Raw genomic sequence first — 23,034 nt, 5'->3', positions numbered from 1 at the left:
CGTCCCAAACCGAAGAATTGGGTACACCGGGATTCGAACCCGCATCCTCTCAGACAAGGGGTCCCGAATCTAGCGCACCAACCCATTCGGCCAGGCGGCTACAATGTAAACTGCACAACACTCAAATCGGCTTAATTTACTCATCATTGGATGTTTGCTAGTTCATTCTACTTTAGGCTATTTACTTAAAAAAAAGATATACTTGTAATTTCCGGTATTTGAATTTACCGAAATGTGTAGTTTTGAATATCTTTTTGTGTTTCTTAAATATTTTTAAATCAAATTTTTCTGAGTACTTATTACCCTTTCACGGTACTTATTGTACTTGTACGTGACGGGGAATGTCTCTCTGAGATTGGTATGCAGGAGCTCCATGGAACAAACAAAAATTATGTCCTAAAGATGTATTCTTTCAGAATTTGACCTCCCCTCGACCTTCCCAGGAGGAATACCATACCCCCTTCGGTGTCAGATATGTGTTCAAATATGGGGGTCTCAGTAGTGCCCGGGCAAGTACGCCGGGTTTTTCGTGAAGGGAAGGGGGGTCACAATTTTAAGAACCCTACAGATAGAGCTAATTTGACAGAAAAGTACCCAATGAGAAACAGTACCTATGGTGAGGATTTTGTAGAAATTTAGGATTTTTGTAGATACTAGCTTTAGGGTTCTTACACATTTTGAATTTCTCTCATTTTTTAAAAAAATCAAGATTGCACCGTTTTTGAAGGATTTTAACCACTTTTCAAAATTACACTAATGTTCATATGTCCATAGCTGTTAGTGACCAAATCTAAAACATACAAAACATATTTAAAACACATTCATATTAAAAGAAAACACGTAATTAACATAAAATGTAAAATCGATTTGTGCAAATCAAAATTGTAATCAAAATTTCATTTCTGGTCTTTTGGTTCCTAATGACAATGGTTTCTCACGAACCATTGTTATCACGAACCTTTGTTATCACGAACTGTTGTTCACGGCTTTTCTAAATTTGAGGGGGGGGGGGTAATCAATACCCTCACCCCACATTCAGCTCTCGTTTTAAAATATGTTCCCGTTTCATCCCTGAATGATAATCCTCCCGGAAAAGTAGACCCCTCATATTAATTTAGGGGAGATCTTAAATATTCAAATATGAAGAAAAGATTTTAGGGTCATCATTTTCACGGGGAGGTCTTCTACCAGCAATTTTTTTGGTATTTTTTTTTTTTTTTTAGGGGATGTGGTTTCTTCTGCTACTAAAAAGGGCCCTAGAACTTCCAATTTCTGTTGAGTTTGTTCTATCCCGAAATTCTCGGACCACTGGACCGCAATCCCTTAAAACATTGCAGGGGAGATCTCAAATAATGAAAAAAGATTTTAGGGTCACCATTTTCGAAGTTTTCACAGGGATTTATTCTAGCAGCATTTTTTCTTTTTTTTCGGGGGATGCGATCTCTCCTGCTACTAAAAAGGACACTAGAACTTTCAATTTCTGTTCGAGTTTGTTCTATCCCGATATTCGTGGACTACTTGATCGCTACGAACGCCCCTGGGAAAAAATAAACTGACATTAATGATAATGCTCCCCCCCAAAAAAATGCATTTTTTGCATGTGGGCTTCAAACTGCTTGTAAGGGCTAAGGAGCCCATATGTACATTTTTTTTTAATCACATCGTTTTTACACTTAAACTCTGTTTCTTTGCATTTGAATTAGTTTTTAAGTAACGGAGTTTTGAGCCCCTCTAATAGAGATGAAATTTTCTTAGTGTCTAAAAGATGTTAGAGATTTCTATCTCAGATCATTGATCAGTGTTGCCATGCAACCGAATAATTTCTAACTTACCTGACAGGGGAGACAGTCGATATTATGTATTTTCGCTCCTATTCTGGAATCAATTTTCCCCTGTAAGAGAATCTATTTTATTCTGCAATGAAGGGATAAAAGAGAAGAAGATGTATGAGGGAAATTTGATTTGTTGATGTTATCCCTGGGGGGCTCAGAATGGAAAGATTAGTCCAATTTTGCTTTTTTGTTTTCTCAGTATTGTGTTTCATTAAGTATAATTCTATATTCTGCTAGGATAGTTTTAATTTATTTATTATATGCCAGAATTATTTTAATTTTTGATTTATTACTTTAAAAGCCCATAAAACGAGATAATAAAAGATATGATATGGGAATCCAATTGAGAGAGGACCCCCTCACTGGTGGATCCAGGCGGGGAGGGGGTCCCCCCAAGTTTTTTTGGTGTCCTCTTTCCTTGTTTTATCTGTTTTTCACTTTTTTAAAAATAGTTTTTTTCAATTTAGTCAATAATTCGTGCCCTTGTCGTATTGATCCCCCAAGATTCTGCTTATTGGTGCCCTTGTCACATTGAACCCCCACCCCCAAGATTTTGCTCCAGATCTGCCCCTGGTATCTCCTATGGGCGTAGTTATGGAATTTCCCACGGGGACTAGCCAACCAGCTAGAAGGGACGTTACCCTTCTATCGTAGCTTAACTCGAAACTCGCATTGGTGGATTTCTCATGTAAAAAGGGAGGGAGTGTATGGGTTTTTAGGGGATACTGCCAACCCTTACCCCCTAACTACGCCCATGGACTTGTCTTAAACTATGCAGTTCACGGACTGTGTATCAAAACTTCTTCTGGGAGAATTGGTTAAAGCCTGGTTTTTGACCCCAGATAATTTTAAATATCTCGGTCACACCACACAAACTGTTTGGTTTCCATGCCAATTATGCTATTCTAAATTTTGCAGTGCTTGAGTGTATGATTTTTATTCGTCTCAACTGTAGACACTGGTGGTTCTGGCCTCTCTTGCGCCCGGGGCAAAATCTTGATTAGTCTCCCCCTAAGATCTTTTCTGGTGCTCTCTTTCCCTGTTTTTTCTTCTTTTTTCACTCTATTCTATAGAATAAATTTGTCAATTTGGTCAATTACTGGCACCTTTGTCACATTGGACCTCCCCCAAGATTTTATTATAGATCCGCCCTGTCTCCCCCCCCGTGCCTCATACAAAATATTGTCAAAATTCAAAGGAAGGAATTTTTTTTTTCAATGAAAATTCTATAAAATTGTGTTTTTCAATAAAATGCCAAAAAAGCATTTTTGAAATCTAGGAGGGGGAGGGGCAAAAGCTGATGTGCCACTGCATCTGGTTTCAAAAGAACTGTAAGGGTGTGAAAGAGACTGTAAGGGTGCGGGGTGATTGTGAGAGACTGCAAGGGTGTGGAAGGGTGTGAAAGAGACTGAAATATTAAGTCAAGGAGAAGAGAGTATTAGCCTTTGGTGGCTTTCTGCTGCAGTAAGTTAATTTCTTAATAGTAGTAGTAACATTAAATATAACAATGAAGATCTCCCTAAAATTGGTAGGGACAAGCTTAGATTCTGAATACACTCCAGAGATCTAGAAATTTGTTTCTTAAATAGCTTATTCGTACCTAGCTTGGATTTTATCAGGAGAGGATTGGAGGAAGTGGGTGTTTTTTTTCATGGGATAAGCCCGTGGAAAAGTATGTTTTATACCTTGTTTCAAAGAAGTTTTCCTTGGGCACAGCTCTTAGAAATGGGGTGTTTCTTGGTATAATTGTTTGGTTATGAACGCTTTCTTAATTTATTCAAATTTACTCAGAATATTTGTTTGAATAACTTTGGGGGGAGGGGATTTTTCACTTATGCGTTCAGTTAGTATTATTTTCATTATACCGAAAGCAATGAAGCAATAAGGATGTCATAAGGAAAGAAAGAAACTGGAACTCCCTTCGAGGGTGTAAAGAGGGGGACTTTGAATAGATTGGAAGGGAGGAAGAGCGTGCGTAGCTCTGTTGGACTCGGGCGGCTTGGTGCTGCAGTGAGTTGTAGTAGTAATTTTCGCCAGTCAGAATTTTGGCAGAATTTTTCAGCCAATCAGAAAATTATAGTTATAGTCTGATTGGCTGAAATTACTGCTAGCTGAATCTCGGTATTAGTACAAATCTCCTTATGAATGTTAGCCTGACTTAGAACGGAATTTACAAACTTTTAAAAGAGCCCTTGAATTGGACACAAATGAATGAAAATTTCAAAATTTTTTGTCAAAAGTGAAAGACTAAAAAGTTGTTTACACGTACAGTGGAAAGAAATACAGCTGTTTTGGAAGTTTCGCATATTTAAGACACATGAGATTATAACTATTATTTTACGATCCTCTTCGCTAACAATCCGTTAATTTTTTGAAGATAGCAATTTTGAATAAAGAAACCAATTTTCGGTCATAAAAATTCATCCCTAATAAATTACACCAGACTAGGAACAAAAAATGTAGCGGCGAAAGGCATATTTTGGATATTAAAATGAAGGTCTAATTTAGGACTACCCCAAACCCTGTTTTTATTACTCCAGCTCGTGCTATTAGCTACCTGGGTTTAATTTCAAATTTGCCGCCCAAAACATCATTGAATTTTGGCGCCAAAAATACTGACCAATCATAGGTAAGATCCCTCCCACTTCGAGCTACAGGTGTTTTATGGAACTCAGTATCATCACTGCTCTCATGTTGACAACATTGTTTATTGGAAGGAATAATTGAGGATAATTTATTGTTATAAGTGTTGTGCTGAGGGTTATGTGAGATTTATTGGCTAAATGCTCAGAATTTTATGCCAAAATGTGGCAGATATAGCCATAATGGCTAAAAGTGGTGAAGGGCCATCTGTAACTAAACCTAATAAGACTTTTTGGCAGCCCTGGTCAGACGATGGTAAGGCTACTAGTCCTATGGCCTAGTAATAGGCTAAATCGTTTTGTATGAATTGGAGTTTATTTATAAAACCTGAAGTTATACAGTTGTAGAATCAATGCTTAGTGCCATCAAAAGTGAACTCTTGAGTGATTATCATAAATAAACGGGAACGTCGCTAAGAGCAGGCGGGGCAATTGGGGGGGGGGGCAAGATTCGAAAAGTGCCTTTTTTTAATCTTCATCGAAAAAAGATATTTTCAATTACATTGTCATTGAAAAAATCGAAGAATCCGACAAAATAATCCTTTCTGGATTTGGAAAAATACATTTTTTTTCATCCCTCAACCCATTTGATGAATTGAAGCCACTGGTTAAGGAATGCTTGGAAAAAAGGCCATGTTAAGGAAGATGAGGGACAAAATTTTATTGGACAAAAATAACAGTGGAAAAAATAAAAGTGCCATTGCATCATCCGTTTAATTTTCTTTCTAAATATTAGCTGCTGCTGTAGCAATTGTGTCCCTGAGCCCCTGTCCACCTTAGTGGGGATAGATATAGCCCTAGGCTATATGCAAAAGTTTTTCGATTTTGTGGGTTTGCTATTATATTTTGTGCCTATATTTCATCAATAATTGGTTCATAATGCCAAATAAGGCCTATTTGAATATAAACAGCAAACTTCTGTTGGTTTACTTTTGGCTATATCTAGTCTCATTAGGGGAAGGGGGGGGGGATTAAACAGTGACGGCAAAGATTAACGAGTTTGGAAGAACCATTGAATGGAGAATCTAAGGGCAGATTTCTTTCTTTTTGTTCATATTTCTAAACAGTAATAGACCTTAACAAAAATGTGAAATGGGCCTAATTAGGTTACTGAATGCATAGGCCGTGTGCTTCATATCTGGAAACTTACATGGGATTTTTCCCACTCCTGAGACTTGTCGTAAAATCTGGTCCCTTGTTAGGCTCATAAAGAAGCATCATTAAATTTTAGATTAGCTACAGACTGGGACGTACAAAGGGGTAAGCGGTCCAACCCCCTCCCGAAATTCCAAATTCTCCTGATTTTTGGGCACTTCTTATTTAAATTGTTAGGATTTGTTTGTTGTTTTTGGCCTACCCCCCCCCCCCCCCCCGTAATTTTACTATCGCTCCTCTACCCGCGACATAAATTTTGGATACGTGCTTGGTTACTTGCCAAAATCGTTGCGCTCTATCTCTCACAGAGGCGAAATAACTTGTCATTGGTAATTTCGGAAACCCCACTACCTTTCCATAACGATAAATAAAAGTTCAAATAAGCATCTAAAAAATCAACTAAACAAATCACTGACAATCCTGCTTGCAGGTCTATTCACCAAGATATGCAGGACAGGTGAAAAACCAGGAGTATACTAGGAGCCAAAAGATAGGATAAAGAGTTACAAATAGGGATAAATCCATTTACTAGACAGCGATAATTCACACAAAACACTGGGTGTTTCGGTCACATGTACAGTAACCGTCATCAGCAGAAATACTCTTCTGCTGAAATTCGTGAGAGTATTTCTCCAGCAGAAATACAGTTATGTATTTCAGCAAAACAGTATTTCTGTTGATGGCGGTCACTGTATATACGACCAAAACATACAGTATTTTGTGTGAATTACCATTGTCTAATAAATGGATTTATCCTTATTTGTAACTCTTTACCCTACCTTCTGAGGCTCCTAGTATATTCCTGGCTTTTTCATCTGTCCTGCATATCTTGGTGAATAGACCGCATGCAGGGTTGTAATATTGCCTAAACAAAAAAAAAGCTAAATTTGCTCATAAATCACTGGATTATTGAAAAAATCAACCGTTTGTCAACCCTGCCCCACGGGTACTGGAGGGGATTAGGATCTTTTTAAGGAGGTATCTCAAAGGCGTAAATAAGTGCAGGCTAAGGCTACTGTTTCTCAAACCCGTTTGAGTGATCTGTTGGAGTCGAATGTGCTGTTCCAGGAGTGTATTTCCCTTATCATTGTGTCAGGCTTTAGCTATGCTCTGGAATATATGAAATTTTCTAGTATGTGAATTTTTTTTTCAGTTTTTGTTGTTGAATTTAACTGACCTTTCCGACAATTTCAAAAAAAAAAAACAGATTTTTTTTTTTTGGAACCGCTTAAGTTCCGACAAAAATTTCTGCTAGTTGAATTTAGCTGACCGTTCCGACTGACAATTTCAACAAAAAAATCCGATTTTTTTTGGAACTGCTTAGGTTCCGACAAAATTTTTGCTGGAAATCAATGCTTATTTCTGAATTCTGATGGCTGATTCAATTTCAGCAAAATCAATTCATGATGAATTCAATTTCAGCAAAAGGAAAGGATCATTTTTTTGTAACGGTTTGAGTTCTGACGAAAATTTGGCACGAAATTAATTTTTTATAGTGTACTGGGCTGCTGAAAAATGTTTTATCTGTATTTTTTGCAGTTTTATTATTGAAGTTACTTGACCCTTTGTTTGACCTGAAACCTGTTAAAGGAATAATGAATATGATAATGAAAATAATTAGAGAGGCACTTCAAAATAGTAATTATAGTATACGTGACTTAACTGAGTTACCGTTTGGATAATTATCTTTACCAACATTTGGCAGATACAACTTCGTGATGGAAACTACCTGTACAACTTGGTCTCAAGATGTCTTTTGTCTTTTTTCAATATCTTTTTTGGTGGTTTCTATGATTTGGTTTTTGCTGGTTTCTGGTATTTAATAGCTTTTTGGTGTTTAAATAGCCTATGTTTTTGTGGCTTCTGTCAGCCCAAGCTAATATAATTAAACTGATTAGTCACTTTTACTATGGTATGGATTATACACACAGGGGCTCCAATTAGGAGGAGGTAATTGCTACCTGGATTTTGAAAAAAATGTATTTTTAATGAAAAAATCGAAGAAATTCATAATTGTTTCTCCAACACTTTGAATTTTTTTTGTATTCTCATTAAGAAAAATTTAAGAACATCCTTTCCCCTCTATATTTTCGTGAATTACCCCTGTATACAGTTTTGCCATACTGTGAAATCAATAGTCAATGTCAAAAGTGTAGAGAACATGGATTTTCAATCTGTTATTTATATTTGTTTATATTGACCAAGGCCATATCCAGGGGGTGGATTCGATTCGTAAAAACATAATAAAAGTGAATAGAAATATATTTTGATGCGTTTTTAAAAGTGCTTTGGACACCCCCCTCCCGATTCCTGGATGCTGGCCCAGATATTGGCTGTTTTGTGGAGTTTTGAAGACCCACCCCTTGTAAAATTGCTGTATATATGCTTGATCCTATAATAATAAATTTTGATGCGTTTTAAAAGTGCTTTGGACGCCCCCCCCCCACGAATCCTGGATGCTGGTCCTGATATTGGCTGTTTTGTGGAGTTTTGAAGACCCATCCCTTGTAAAATTGCTGTATATATGCTTGATCCTATAATAAATAAATTTTGATGCGTTTTTAAAAGTGTTTTGGACCCTCCCCCCGAATCCTGGATGCTGGCCCTGATATTGGCTGTTTTGTGGAGTTTTGAAGACCCCGCCCCTTGTAAAATTGATGCATATATGCGTGATCCTTACTTCAAACCCTTGTCTGCAGGTATGATACAATCTACCAACAAATTAATTAGTTTGTTCAAATAGGTCCAAGTATTATTTGTCCTAGGCACGTACACAGAAACTTGGATTATGTAGGATTTTGGAGGGTGCGGATCCTGAGGTCCCTTTGCGTATGTTCTTGGTGACACGGGTACTGAAAGTACTTTATTTGGCGTTATTTAGGCCTATTTATACTCAAAAATAAAGTGGGCTGGTAAAAAAGTCGCTTAGATACCGTCTTGAATCTTTAGTTAGTTCACGACTTGCCAACTTTTTATTTTTTAAAGGTTCCATACTTGATGTCGCCTGGATGGCTTATAGATCTCCCAGAGGAATTCTTTACATTGCTCAGACCGATTCCTATCAATCAGATTTTTTGCACTTTTGTTTTACTGTATAAAAATAGATTTACGTTAACTTGTATTCACAGGTAGCCTATACTTAGGTACAGGAACGTTCGAAGGAATTTTGATTGGGGCGGGGGGGGGGGGTAAAAATTACTTCGTAACTTGATTAATAAGTGCCCCAAAATTTAGGATTTCGGGAGGGGGCCTGGACCCAAAGGCATACGTCCTGCATACGCCCCTGCTGTAGTTAGGATCATGGATATCAAGTAATTGAATAATACAGCGTGAGTAATAAAATGGTCCTTTCTAAGCACCAGAGAAACTTCAATTCCAGGAAAATTGAATTCCGTTTGTTCCTTGTTCCTTTTAATAGAAAAATAAAGAGGAAAGTGTGCTAACCTTGATTTTCATGTAAATATAATTTATTATGTTTATTTATTTGTCGATCATACTGAGTACGGAAACAGGTAAACGGTTTCCTTGCAATGTCTGGCTGGACATTCATCTCACGAAAATCTTCTGGTAACCCCCTAAAATTGAAAGAAATTTTTTTAACCCTCAACACCTTTATAAATTATCATACTCCCCCCTCTACCAGAAGCCATTATTTTTTAGAGGAAGGCGCTTCCAGGAATGGTCGTTGACTACTGTTAAATGGCATAAGCCCCGTTCAGTTCAGCCCTAATTGAACTCAACCCCCATTTAGCGTAGGTTATACGGGGATGGAGTTGAGGTGACCTGAGTTGAATGCGGGTGTGAGTTATACGGAAACCTTGTTAAATTAATATTTTGAAATTACGAAAATGTCGGTTCTTCTATTTTTAAGTTTATTTGTGGCTTTCACTATTTTATCGCTGGTTATTTGGCTTGGACCGGGGGTCACTGGCGTGACTGCAAGCTCAGCCAGAGTCGACCCAGCACCAAATGGGTACCTGGAGAAATCTGGGGAAGGTTGTGCGAAAGCACAGGATGGCTGACCCCCAACCCCTCATTACACTTCCTGACTGAAGGGCCATGAAACGGAGATCATCACTGCCCGTAAGGACTGTAAAGTCCAATGCTGTATTCTATACCTTTTTTCCATTGGCTAATGTAAATATAGAGCCATAATATTAAGTTGTAAACTTTGATAACTTCGAAGACCACACTGCCTTTCCATGACGCAAGTAAAACAGTTCAAAATAGGGATGAAACCTTTCAATTGACAGTGAACATATATTAAATTATTTAACTGGATATTTCGAACACATATACAGTGTTCATCATCAGCAGTAAAACTAAAAGACATGAATAAAAATAAACAAAATTTTGAACTGTTTTACTTTCGTTGTAAACTTTACATTGTAATGTATGTATTTTTGCCCTTGTGAGAAAACTCACCCCTTTATCTATATTCACTCCCTCACTAAAATACACATTCATCATATATTCTTGAAAAAAAAATAGTTGCTACTTTTTCGTCCATTTTGAACACGATCTTTAATTTTTTTTATTACTATCGATTTTTAGTCTTCTTTAAGACAATATTTTGTATTGTCTAAGATTCGAACCTAAGTTACCACTGGTAAGCGGTAATCACTTGGTCATCAAGAACACAATCTTCAAGCTCAGACCCCGACCTAAAAATACCTGGAAAAAAAGTGAAGTTTTGAGCACTAATTCCATACAGTTTTCAATGTGAACATTCCATCACTTAGTACCCTATTTTTCAATTATACCCATTTTTTTTATAATAACACAAATGGTATTTTTACCCCTTCTGGCCTTACCTAGAGTGGAAATGGGCTACTAAGTGATGGAATTTTTCAATTCTGGTATCATTTGCGATATTCCCGGACTTTAATTAATAGGAAACGATCCTTCAATCCAGAAAATATTGCAGGAATTTAAATTTGAGGTCCCCTTTTCCTAGAAAAGGGTATTTCTGCACGGCTAGTTTTGGCCGATTTTGGATATGTTATCAAGGGAATTTTTTGAACATTTTGGTGCCAAAAAAATTCCTGTTGCTCAAAGGCCGGGTCAATGAAAAGCCCAATACGATACATCTTGCTCCTAAGTATTATTTTTTTTTATTATTTTACTGTTACGTTGATTTTTTTTGCCGAATCTAGATACAAAATCGCTCCTCCAAGCTTCTCCTCTTTCCTAATTTAACAAAAAATATGCTTTAAATCTTCCCTCTGACTGTTCTGCCCGCGTTTAACAGATCTTATTGCAAAAGTTTATGGATTAAATTAGTTATTGTTCTATTGAACGCAAGACCGTATCCAGATGGTTTTCCCCCCTCCCCAACCGAAATGTTTGTCCGACTCGTAAAATGTAACAAAAATAGAATTTTATAAAATTTTTGATGCGTTTTTTAGAGATTTTTGCCCCCCCCCCCGGAAAAAATCCGATACGGCCCTGATAGAACGTGGTTTGGTCATAAAAATGAATTTTTTGAAAAAAAACATTTTGCAAATTTGTCATTAACCAAAAATGCTATTACTGATAGCTACCAAGTATTTTCTATCTGAAAAAGAACAAGTTGGAGTTTATTAAACTTTAAAGCACAATAAGTCACTAATTCTTTGCGATAAGTTTCAATAAGTGCTTTTGAACACAGCTCAATTGCCTATTCAACGCCAAGAATCACAAAAAAATTAATTACAAATAAGCTTATTGAAAACAGGGTTGAATCTATCTCATCTCACCAAATTGCGCAAAAGAGGCATTATTTGGTACTGTTTTGTGTGTAATTTGGGTTTTATTAACAAGATTGGCCGCAGTTGGTCCTGAACATTATTTTTCAAGTGTAAAGAATAAGGGAAAAGTTACTGTCTATCGTAAGTGGGCTCAACTTTTTGCCTCGGAGTAAGTGTCCTGATCTATAGTCAGTGGCGCCAATTCACACAAATTGGGGGTGGAAGAGCGTATTTTTCGAAATCTATGGGGGTTATTTATTGTTTTCAATTTTTTCAATGAAAATACGAGAAAAGAGTTTTTCAATGAGAATTCTGAATTTCTTCTTCAAAATCTTGGTGGGGATAATGTCTCCCTCTCCTAGTTTAGGCCACTGTGTATAGTTGGATCTCCTGAGTGCACCAAACTACGCCAGTGCGTAGCCCATTTGTCAAAAAAAAAGTAAAAGAGACAGATTCCTCTGGACAGTTCTAAGGGAAAGGAATTCCAAAAACTTTCTAAGACCACTCCTGGCATCTAATCAAGCCTTGGAATGTAATCTTGGAAAATTAGATTCTTCTTCCTCTTGGAATTCCTGGATATTACCTTTTGAACTTTGTTTGAAAACAAAAACCGTTTTATTTTGTCACTTTTTAAATGTTTTGAAAAATTCTTCAGATTTTATGGGTAGGAAAGATTTAGAAAACATTTTCGATAAAATGAAAATATTTAGATATATAAATAACCGGTAAAACTTTTAATTAAGACAATAAAAATATATTTCAAAACATGCCCGAATAAGCCTTTATGAATTAAATAAAAAAAACTAGTTTTTTTAACTGAAAGTAAGGAGCGACATTAAAACTTAAAACGAACAGAAATTACTCCGTATATGAAATGGGTTGTCCCCTCCGCAGTCCCACGCTCTTTACGCTAAAGTTTTTTTTTACTGTTTTAAAAAGAAGAATTGAGATAAAGAGTCAAACTTTAGCGTAAAGAGCGAGGCGTTGATGAGGAAGCAGCCTCTTTTTATATACGAAGTGATTTCTGTTCGTTTTAAGTTTTACTGTCGCTCCTTAATTGTTTGACTCTTTGCCACAATTCTACTTTTTAAAACAATTAAAAACTTTAGTGTAAAGAGCGTGGGACTGCGGAGGGGACAACCCATTTCATATACGGAGTAATTTCTGTTCGTTTTAAGTTTTAACGTCGCTCCTTACTTTCAGTTAAAAAAAACTAGTTTTTTTTATTTAATTTCTGAACGTTTTTGAATTAATGCATGTTTGATTTTGGCTCTCCGCACATAAATTATTGAAATGAAATTAGTATATTATTTTTTTTTTGGCTAAATGGCTTTCTCTTAGTTTTGATCTGACGATTTTGAGAAATAAGGGGTGGGGAAGGAGGCCTAGCTGCCCTCCAATTTTTCGGTTACTTAAAAAGGCTACTAGAACTTTTAATATTCAACGAACGTTTTTATTAGTAAAAAATATACGTAACTTAAGAATTAACTTACGTAACAAACTTTTATATTCTTATATTTTTATTATGTGTACGAGGGGGTTTGTACCCTCGTTAATACCTCGCTCTTTACACTAAATCGTAAGTTTTGTCCCAATTCTTTAAGAATGACCCCTGAATCAAAAAGGCCGTAGAATAAATAGTTGAAATCACTAAAAATATTTTAGCATCAAGAGCGAGGTATCTATCTCCTCCTAAATACCTCGCTCTTTATGCTAAAGTATTTTTAGAACCCCTCATATGCGTAATAATCTCTGTTCGTTTTAAATTTCAATGCTATTCCTTACTTTCATTTGAAAAAACGTTTTCATGTTTATTTTTTCATTGTTTTTTTTATAGTAATGCTAGAAAATCCTGCGCCCTTTTCATTGATTTTTTCTTCCCCCGTGACATATTCCTCAAAGGAAAGATCCTCCCACAAAGCCCTCTCCCATCAACCCCACCCCCAAACCAAAAAATCCCTATGAAAACGTCTGTACACTTCCCAATAACCATTACTATATGTAAACACTGGTCAAAGTTTGTAACTTGCAGCCCCTCCCTCAGGGATTGTGGGGGAGTAAGTCATTCCCAAAGACATAGTTATTATGGTTTTCGACTATGCTGAACAAAATGGCTATCTTAAAATTTTAATCTGTCGACTTTTGGAAAAAATGAGCATGGGAGGGGGCCTATTTGCCCTCCAATTTTTTGGTCACTTTAAAAGGCCACTATAACTTTTCATTTCCGTTAGAATGAGCCCTCTTGCGACATCCTAGGACCACTTGGTCGATAAGATGCCCCCTGGGAAAAAAAACAACAAATAAATAAACACGCACCCGTGATTTGTCTTCTGGCAAAAAATACAAAATTCCACATTTTTTAGATAGGAGCTTGAAATTTTAGCTATAGAGTTCTCTGATATACCGAATACGATAGTGTGATTTTCGTTAAGATTCTGTGACTTTTAATGGATGTTTCCCCCTTTTTTCCAAAATAGGGCAAATTTTCTCAGGCTCGTAACTTTTGATGACAAAGACTAAATTAATTGAAACTTAATATTTAGAATCAGCGTAAAAATTCGAATCTTTTGATGTATCTTTTAGCATCAAAATTCCGTTTTTTAGAGTTTCGTTTACTATTGAGCCGGGTCGCCCCTTACTACAGTTCCTTACCACGAACTGTTTGAAAAGAAAATAATTCGGTATTTCGGAGCTTCTGACATTATTACTCCTTTGCGGAAGTTAGGCTCAAAATTGAAAAAGGATTATATTTTTTCTCTGGGCCCCTTCCACCTCTTAGTTCGTTTATTTTCCCGTTAGTTTTCACCTGTTTTCGCTTTATAGTTGTGTTATCTCTTAGCAGTTCTTTCGTTAGTTGAGTTATGGTTGTGGTATATATGTTTTATCGCTCGTATAGTTGTGTTATTTTCAAATTATACTCCATAATAGAGAGGCTCCGAACACCCAGCATTGTATATTAAGCTCTTAATTTGACGTTTTTTTCTAACGTGACCAGATTCGTCCTGCGCCCTTTTCATTGAATTTTTTTCCCCCATGGCATATATCTCCAAGGAAAGATCCTCCCACATAGCCCCCTCCCTCAACCCTACCCCCAAAACCAAAAAAATCCCCCTGAAAACATCTGTACACTTTCCAATAACCATTATTATATGTAAACACTGGTTGAAGTTTGTAACTTGCAACCCCTCCCCCAGGGGCTGTGGGGGAGCAAGTCATCCCCAAAAACATAGTTATTATGATTTTCGACTATGCTAAACAAAATGGCTATCTCAAAATTTTGATCCGTTGACTTTGGGAAAAAAATGAGCGTGGGAGGGGGCCTAGATGCCCTCCAATTTTTTGGTCACTTAAAGAGGGCACTAGAACTTTTCATTTTCGTTAGAATGAGCCCTCTTGCGACATTCTAGGACCACGTGGTCGATACGATGACCCCTGGAAAAAAAAAAAACAAACAAATAAACACGCACCCGTGACTTGTCTTCGGGCAAAAAATGCAAAATTCCACATTTTTGTAGATAAGAGCTTGAAACTTCTACAGTAGGGTTCTCTGATACGCTGAATCTGATGGTGTCATTTTAGATCCTACGACTTTTAGGGGGTGTTTCCCCCTATTTTCCTAAATAAGGCAAATTTTCTCAGGCTCGTAACTTTTGATGGCTAAGACTAAACTTAATGAAACTTATATATTTAAAATCAGCATTAAAATGCGATTCTTTTGATGTAACTATTGATATCAAAATTCAATTTTTTAGAGTTTTGGTTACTATTGAGCCGGATCGCTCCTTGCTACAGTTCGTTACCACGAACTGTTTGAAAGTAAGGCAGAAATACTAGACTAAGCTATTTTCAACTGCTTCGTCTTTCTTCTAATTTTATTTTCTTTTTTTTTCTATTATATTTTCTTTTATATTCTATCCTCCATTTTTTTCTTTGATAAAGGCTTCCGAACTTCAAGCAAAAATATTCCGGCATTTTTAAAGTATATTTTTGTCACTCACTTAATTAAATGGTTTACCTGTATTTTTTATAATTAAATGTTTTCATTTGGGGGCCTGTCCAATTGCAATAATTTTAACGTCAGAATTGTATATTTTAAGTTTCAGTATATGGTTAGAATTGGAAAAATTTCTAACGATCTGGTTGCGGATGGGGTGTTGGGGGAAGGCCCAGAACCATCTAAGTAAACGCGATTCATGACAATCTCAATACAATTCCAAAGCTTCGTTTGGAGGAATGCCAATTCAGAAAGGGGGCCGAGGTGGCATCGCCCCTCGCGCTAGGTTTTGGAAAATACTTTTTTTTTATATTTTCGTTAAAAAGAGTGTTATCCCGACCACACCCACGAAGTGAAATTAGGTTAATCCTGTTCGCATCGACATTTTGACTGACGAATTCAGACGGTTTGAACTGGATTTATTAGGAGTTTCAGAAACTCATATCCCTGGGGTAGGAAGCATGAAATTAGGTGACATAGAATTTGTTTACTCAGGAAGGAAGGATGGGGTACATAGACAGGGAGTAGGGCTCATGATGAATAAGGAAGCTGCTAAGTCTTGTTTAGGCTGGGAAGGTATTAATAATAGAATACTAATTGCTCATTTTATGACTAAAAAGTTTAGGGTATCAGCTATAGTAGTATATGCCCCCATTGAACCAACTGATGGAGATACTAGTGACTCAGATGAATTTTACTTACAGTTACAGGAGCAAATAGACAGGGTACCAGGTAGAAATATGGTGTTTTTGCTAGGAGATTTTAATGCCCAGGTTGGTAGAAATAGGGATAGATGGTATCCTAGCCTAGGTAATTTTGGTGTAGGAAAAGAAAACAGTAATGGCTATAGGCTTTTGCAATTTTGTAGGTATAACAACCTAGTTATAACCAATACGGTGTTTGGTCACAAAATGGCCCATAAGTTGACATGGTATTCACGTGATGGTAAGACAGCAAACCTTATTGATTATGTTATTGTAAACAGAAGACTAGCAGGATCAATACAAGATACTAGGGTGTATAGGAGTGCCGTTATTGATGTTAAAAGTAAAGATCACCATCTAGTAGTGTCTAAGGTTAATTTAAAGCTGAAATTTCGGAAGAGTAACTCCCTCCCGGAAAGTTATGATGTTGGTAGACTTCAGGATGAAAATTTGAGAAAAAAATTCCAGGAACAGTTGAGTACTAAACTTGAGGGTTTAAAATTTGACAATGTGGAAGATGGATGGAATAATTTCAGAAAAACAATTTGTGAAGTTGCTGATGGTGTCCTAGGGAAGAGTGCTAAGACAGCAACTAGGAATATTAGTGAAAAAGCTTTAGGTTTAATAGAGAGTAGAAGGGGTTTGTATAAGAATTATCTGAGCGATAGGTCGTATGAAAACAAAAGGAATGTAAAGAAAGTGGAGAAAGCATTAATATATGAACTAAGGAGATGTGAAATGGAGGCGATGGATAAAATTGCTGAGGATCTGGAAGATGCGGCTAGACGGCATAATAGTAAAATATTATACTGGCATGTTAATAAATTGAAAGGGAGTAGCCGATCCGGACTAGTCCCAGTTAAAGATAGAAATGGGGTCACAATTAGTGATAAGGAAAAAGTTAAAGAAAGATGGGTGGAACATTTTGAGAATGTGCTAAACCGAGATACAGTTGCAGGAAAAGATATAGATGAAAATGAAAAAGTTTGTGATACCTTGGATGTGAAGGAAGATTTGTTTAGTGAGGAAGAATTAGCGACAGTACTAGAAGGATTAAAAAATAATAAGGCCCCAGGTGCTGATAGTATGATTAATGAGTTCCTTAAATATGGTGGCTCTGAGGTTAGGAATAAGCTACTGAAGATTATGAACATGATTTTTGAAAAAGGGGAAGTACCCAATGATTTTAGGAAAACCTTAATTAAACCACTGTATAAGAAAGGTGACAAGAGTGAATGTCGGAATTATCGAGGCATTAGTCTGGTCTCTGTAGGTAGCAAATTACTGAGTAATATGATACTTTTTAGACTGAGACATGCTGTAGACAAAGTTTTAAGGGAAGAACAATGCGGTTTTAGAAAAGGTAGAGGATGTGTCGACCATGTTTTCACTCTTAGGTTAATAATTGAGAAGTCCCTTCGTTGTCAAACACCTTTGGTCCTTAGTTTTATCGATTATGAGCAAGCTTTCGATTCTGTTGATAGAACAGCGTTAACAAAGGTCTTATCGTTATATGGTATACCAGAAAAATACATTAAAGTGATTTGCGCTATGTACGAGAATAATACTGCTGCGGTTAAGGTAGGAAATGAGGTTAGCAACTGGTTTTGTATTAAATCAGGAGTTAAGCAGGGTTGTGTTCTATCCCCCTTTATATGGATCATTTTGATGGACTTCGTCTTAAGGAGCACAGGAAAGGCAATTGGAGACCATGGAATCAAATGGGGAGGAAGAACGCTCCTGGACTTAGATTATGCTGATGATTTAAGCATATTAGATGAAAGTGTGAGCAAAATGAATGAATTTTTAGAGGTTTTACGAGTTCAGGGTGCTAAAATAGGCTTGAAAATTAATGTTAAGAAGACTAAGTCACTAAGGTTAGGAATAAGTGAAGATGAACAGGTGACCTTAGGTAACGAAAAGATTGATCAGGTTGGGAGCTTCAGTTACCTTGGTAGTATTATTAGTAAAGATGGTGGGAGCAGTGAAGATGTTAAAAGTAGAATAGCTAAAGCTCAGGGTGTTTTTTCACAGTTAAAGAAAGTTTGGAAGAATAGAAAGATAAGCCTACAAACCAAGATTAGAATATTGGAAGCTACAGTGATGACAGTGGTCAAATATGGCTCTGAAGCATGGACACTCCGAAAAGCAGATGAAAATTTACTAGATGTTTTCCAGAGAAATTGCCTACGGATTGTTCTGGGTACCCGGCTGACTGACCGTATTTCAAACAGTAGGTTGTACGAAAAGTGTGGTTCAATCCCGCTTTCTAGGGCTATAATGAAAGAAAGGTTGAGATGGCTAGGACACGTTCTACGGATGAAGGATGACAGATTACCGAAGATTGTCCTTTTTGGCCAACCGTCTGGGGCTACACGGAAAGCAGGTCGTCCTTGTCTGGGTTGGGAGGATGTCATAAATAAGGATTTAAAGGAAATGGGAACTTCCTGGGAGGGTGTAAAGAGGGAGGCTTTAAATAGATTAGGTTGGAGGAGGAGCGTGCGTAGCTGTGTTGGCCTCAGGCGGCTTGGTGCTGCAGTGAGTTATTAGTAGTAGTAGTAGTAGTAAATATGCGTAAATATGAAAATATAATAGTTTAATAACAAAATTATAGAAACTACAACAGAGAATTATGAAAAGCAGGCCACGCAGAACGCATTATATTGAATACCTTACCTAACCAGCTCTATATATTAAATATTTAATTGAGATATACCTACATAGTAGTTTATCTCACTCAGGTGAAGTTGATGCTGAGAGCGCACACAGGAAAACCGGTTTTAAACAGATCAAATTTCTTGCGTGTGGTATGGATAAAACATAAGTACCAAGCCCCTCCCCCTAGATTTTGAAAAATACCATGTTTTTACCTTCATAAAAAAGAAATAATACTTGCCCTCTCCCCCTGCATTTTCGTCAGTTGGCTTCCCTTTTCCTTTGCATAAATATGTTTAATAGGAAAATAAGGAAAAGTCTCTAAAATGGAAAAACCTAGATAAGGTTTAAGAATTTCATACTACTTATCAAAAAGCAATTCAGCGGAAGTTCGCTATTAATTTTGGGCCCTTGGATGTTACCGCTCAAAAACCTGTTCTGGTTTCAAGCGGTACCTGGCTAATTGCGGGTTTGCTATTTAAGGTTAAGTTTTTTCCACCATGTTATTGGGGATAACAGGGTAAATAACTGTTGAAAATATCATAAAAAGTGTATAGTTTTCTAAAAGAAAGAATTCCAGAAAGATTTGACGTAGGTCGCTAGAATTCAAAATTTAGTTTCATGTAGAGCGGGGGGGGGGAGGTCAACCTGATTTTGAGCAATTTTATTTTGCTTTATCGTAGCAAGAGGACCTGTGTCTGTATTCAGCCTATCATAAACCCATTTGTGGATACGCCCCTGGGCTCGCGTGTGCAAAACCGTAAAATTAAGGGAAAGGGTTCCGATGTTAGTTAATTTTAATATGCTGTTTATGGGTTTAAAAATAAAAGTGAATTTACATACCAACGTACGTGGAGGGAACCCTGGGGATCGGTAAGCTTTCTGTGACCTGGAAAATGTACTTTTTTTCGTTTTAACTCCCATCCCCAAAGATAGAGCTTCTGTGTACCTATGTTAACGAGTCGTGAGGTATTAACGAAGTGTTTTCGTTATTAAGTCTTAGGCTATGATTGAAGCAAATTCATATCTAGGAGGCTCGACTCCCCCCCCCAAAAAAAACCCAACTCCGAATCGTGAAAACACAGGGAAAATGTATATAAACAAACTTTTGATAGGTTTAAAAAATCTTCCCCCAATCTTGGGCACGGTTGTGGCTAGGAGTAAGAACAATACTGAAGAATATTATTTTCTCTCTTAGTAGGACTAGAAGTAATCCTAAATCCTAACCAGTGCACTCCCTAATAGTAGCCTACATCAAGCAAAATAAATACCGGTAAAAAACAAATCGAAGGAAGATCTTGTTACCCATAAATTTTAATTCGTACAATATATGTTACAAAAAATATTTAACAGGCTTAGATTATTATTACCCACATTCTATAGTCTCCCTTCTATCATAAGACTTCTGACCCCCCCCAAGGAAAACAGAAATGACGACACTATAGTACAGAAGCTTATTTGTATATTTATGGTTTTGTTGCAGACGAAGTCAGGGGCAGAGGATCTCAAAACGTAGAAAGACATGAAATAGGCATAAGATCTAGAAGAGAAAAGCGAAAAGCTGATTGGGAAGAAGAGCCCCCTGTTGGAAGGAAACAACCCCTCTTCGAACCGTAAGTAATTATATGTTTTCAGCCTTTTGTTAAGTGAATTCTGGTACTTGTATGATATACCCCCTATCTTATATTCTTATAGTATTACGCTCAATCCTAATGATACCAAAGTAAGGTAAAAATATAATACTTTAAAAACAAATTTGAGCTACGTATTTGCACATTGGGGGGCGGGGGAGTATAGCGAGTCTGCATGTCTAATGTGTTACATATAATTATTATGCAGTAAGAATTGTTTTCTAACTTCACACTGTCCAAATACTTTACCCTCCCCCCTAATTTGCAAATATAGCCTGTAGTCCAAATTATATATTTTTCATCTATTCGGTCAATTCTCTTTGTTTTGTCTTACGCTAAAAGAAACTAACGAATAAAAATCGGTTCTATAATGCGCCAATGAATGAAAAGCTTGAGCGGTAGGGGGTTTATCATACAGGTACCTGAATTCTTATCGTGGATGTCAATTTCATCGTCATAATTCAAAAGACGTTATGTTGCGAAACGTAGATTTTACAGGAGAGTGAAAATATCGTTTTCCTACCCATATCGTACCCTAAATCTTTCCTACCTATAAAATTTGAAGAATTTTTCAAAATAATTTCGTGTTTTTTTTAAACGCTTGTAAATAATTTTGTCTGTCGGGTCAAATTTGTAATCAATTTTACCTGGTTCCCCTTTTCCAATTGAGCTGAAATGTGTTTTATTAAATCGATTTCAAGGTTTAAGCGGCTTTCACACTGCGCACATAATTTTATATGCTGATTGGGTAGGTTAAGTTAAAAAAAAAGTATAGCCTTTCCCGCTTAAGCAAGGCCTTTTTCACTAGGCTGATCTAAAAATACATAAAAACCGTAATTACTATCGTTTAAAATCGTCATTAAAATTAAAATTTAGCTTGGATATGGTGATTTAAGTGGAGTGGTTTTCAAGGTGAATTTTATTAACTTAATGCACGAGTTTTTTTTAGTTGCTTATCCAGAAAACAAATTTTAATTAAAATTCAGCATGGATATGGAGATTCAAGTGTTATGGTTTTCAAGGTAAATTTTACTAACATATGTTCATTTTTTTTTTAGAAATGCATTTTTTTTTAGAAATGCATTTTTTTGCTGTTATGTTGACTTTTCCATAACGTAGCATAAAGTTGCGCAACGTAAAGTCCTATGTAGAGCTCGAATTTTTTTCAAAACTGCCTACGTTACGGACAGAATTTGCTTCGTAATAGTACATAACGTATTTGAATTTGTTCTATGGTGTAGTGCGAAAGCACCATTATAACAAAGAAGAAAGGAGACCCTAGTCGGTTAATCATTTTGATCAAAGACTTCCGTCAATCGATTGACTCAAGCATATTTGACCGTCTAGGAACCTATTTGACGCTCGAGTTAAGCATTGATGGTGATTGATACAAAGTTTGAATGACTCAATCATTTTGATCAAAAGCAGTTTGCTAGAGTAGCTTTGGTCAAGATTAAAGGTCAGTTATTTGGTCAAAATCAAGATTTTGGTCAAGGTTGATTGAAGGTTTATTAAAGCACACGACAATCGATTGACGGAAACTTTTGATTGATTGTCTAGGGCCTCCTTAAGAAGAGCTGATCATCACTATGTTTTAGGTACCACTGATACGACAAAATCAGTTCAGTTTGGAAGTCGAACCCTCTGCTTTCAGACTATTTACCTAAGTGAGAAAAAGAGGAAATCCTAAGCAATTAAAGTACATAATTGAAGGGAGTTAATGTTTAATATTCATACATTTTAATTCGAAATTGAAATCAAATTAGGGACTTTATTTTTCCAAATGAAATCAAAAAGCAACATTAAAATTTAAAATGAAAAAATTTGTTCCGTATTTTTTTGGTTTTGGTTACCCATACATTTTAATTCATACAGTATGTTACAAGACAATCTAAGAGTGCTTTAGATTATTATTACCCAGCCTCTATAGTTATAAAATAATACGGAGGGGTTAAAATCCTGAGATTTTGGGCGGACAGAAGCAGGGCATCCTGATTTTCTCTATATTTTTATGAAGTACTTCGACATTTCTCGATTTGCGAAGCATCGACGTGTTGTTACCGAGGGGGTGTCCGCTTCAATGAATCATTTATGTCAGGTGGCGCGTGGAAAGCGTGGCGGAAGTGGGTCAAGCATGGCAAAATTCAGCGACACTCGTGACGTTGTGAGATATAAATCAGGTGGTTGGAAGTAGGCATCTCTTCGGTTGTTGCCTTATTCCTGGCTCAGGAATTTCTGAGGTTGACCTAAGTTTTTCCTGGTGATATTTTTGGAATCTTAAAACCAAGGGACAACGTCGACCCAAAGAAGTCACGTTTTTTTTAATTCAGTGGTAAAAAGTGCTTTTGGGCTTTTAAAAAAAAGCCCCAAAAAAATGCGCTTTTTAAAAAAAAAGCGCATTGTTATCAATGAGTCAACTATGTAGCATTCAAATGGATTAATAATAAACCTTTTATTTACTTTTTCTAAAATAAAAAGATACTGATTGTGAAAGTTTCAAGGAATTCATAAAAAATTTGAGATATTTCATAAACTTGTGTTGATGGCATACAAATATATTTTTGTTGATTTAAGATTATTTGGAACCGAAAGAATGTAATATTTTATTCAATATGAGTTGACTGATAAGTTGTAAATTAAATTTATATTTCTCAATAATAATGTGGTGTTTGTTTGAATATAAAGATAGGAA

At 36.4% G+C, this 23,034-nt stretch overlaps 1 protein-coding gene across 2 annotated transcripts in view; it reads left to right on the top strand.

Annotated features, from left to right (window-relative positions):
* Nucleotides 1-23,034, top strand: part of LOC136040629 (transcription cofactor vestigial-like protein 4) — a 114,553-nt gene that overhangs the window by 36,930 nt on the left and 54,589 nt on the right. Inside the window, exons 1-2 of one of the 2 annotated variants that reach the window (XM_065724905.1) lie at nt 4,506-4,730; nt 20,195-20,324. In XM_065724905.1, the coding sequence (XP_065580977.1) occupies nt 4,616-4,730; nt 20,195-20,324 (245 nt within the window). In that variant the 5' untranslated portion in view covers nt 4,506-4,615. Of the gene's footprint in view, nt 1-4,505; nt 4,731-20,194; nt 20,325-23,034 lie in introns of those variants that run through there. The other variant, XM_065724904.1, reaches the window with a different exon arrangement.

Source organism: Artemia franciscana, chromosome 21 (genome assembly GCF_032884065.1).
Source record: "Artemia franciscana chromosome 21, ASM3288406v1, whole genome shotgun sequence".
Taxonomy (NCBI): domain Eukaryota; kingdom Metazoa; phylum Arthropoda; class Branchiopoda; order Anostraca; family Artemiidae; genus Artemia; species Artemia franciscana.
This window is presented reverse-complemented; position numbering and strand designations above follow the sequence as displayed.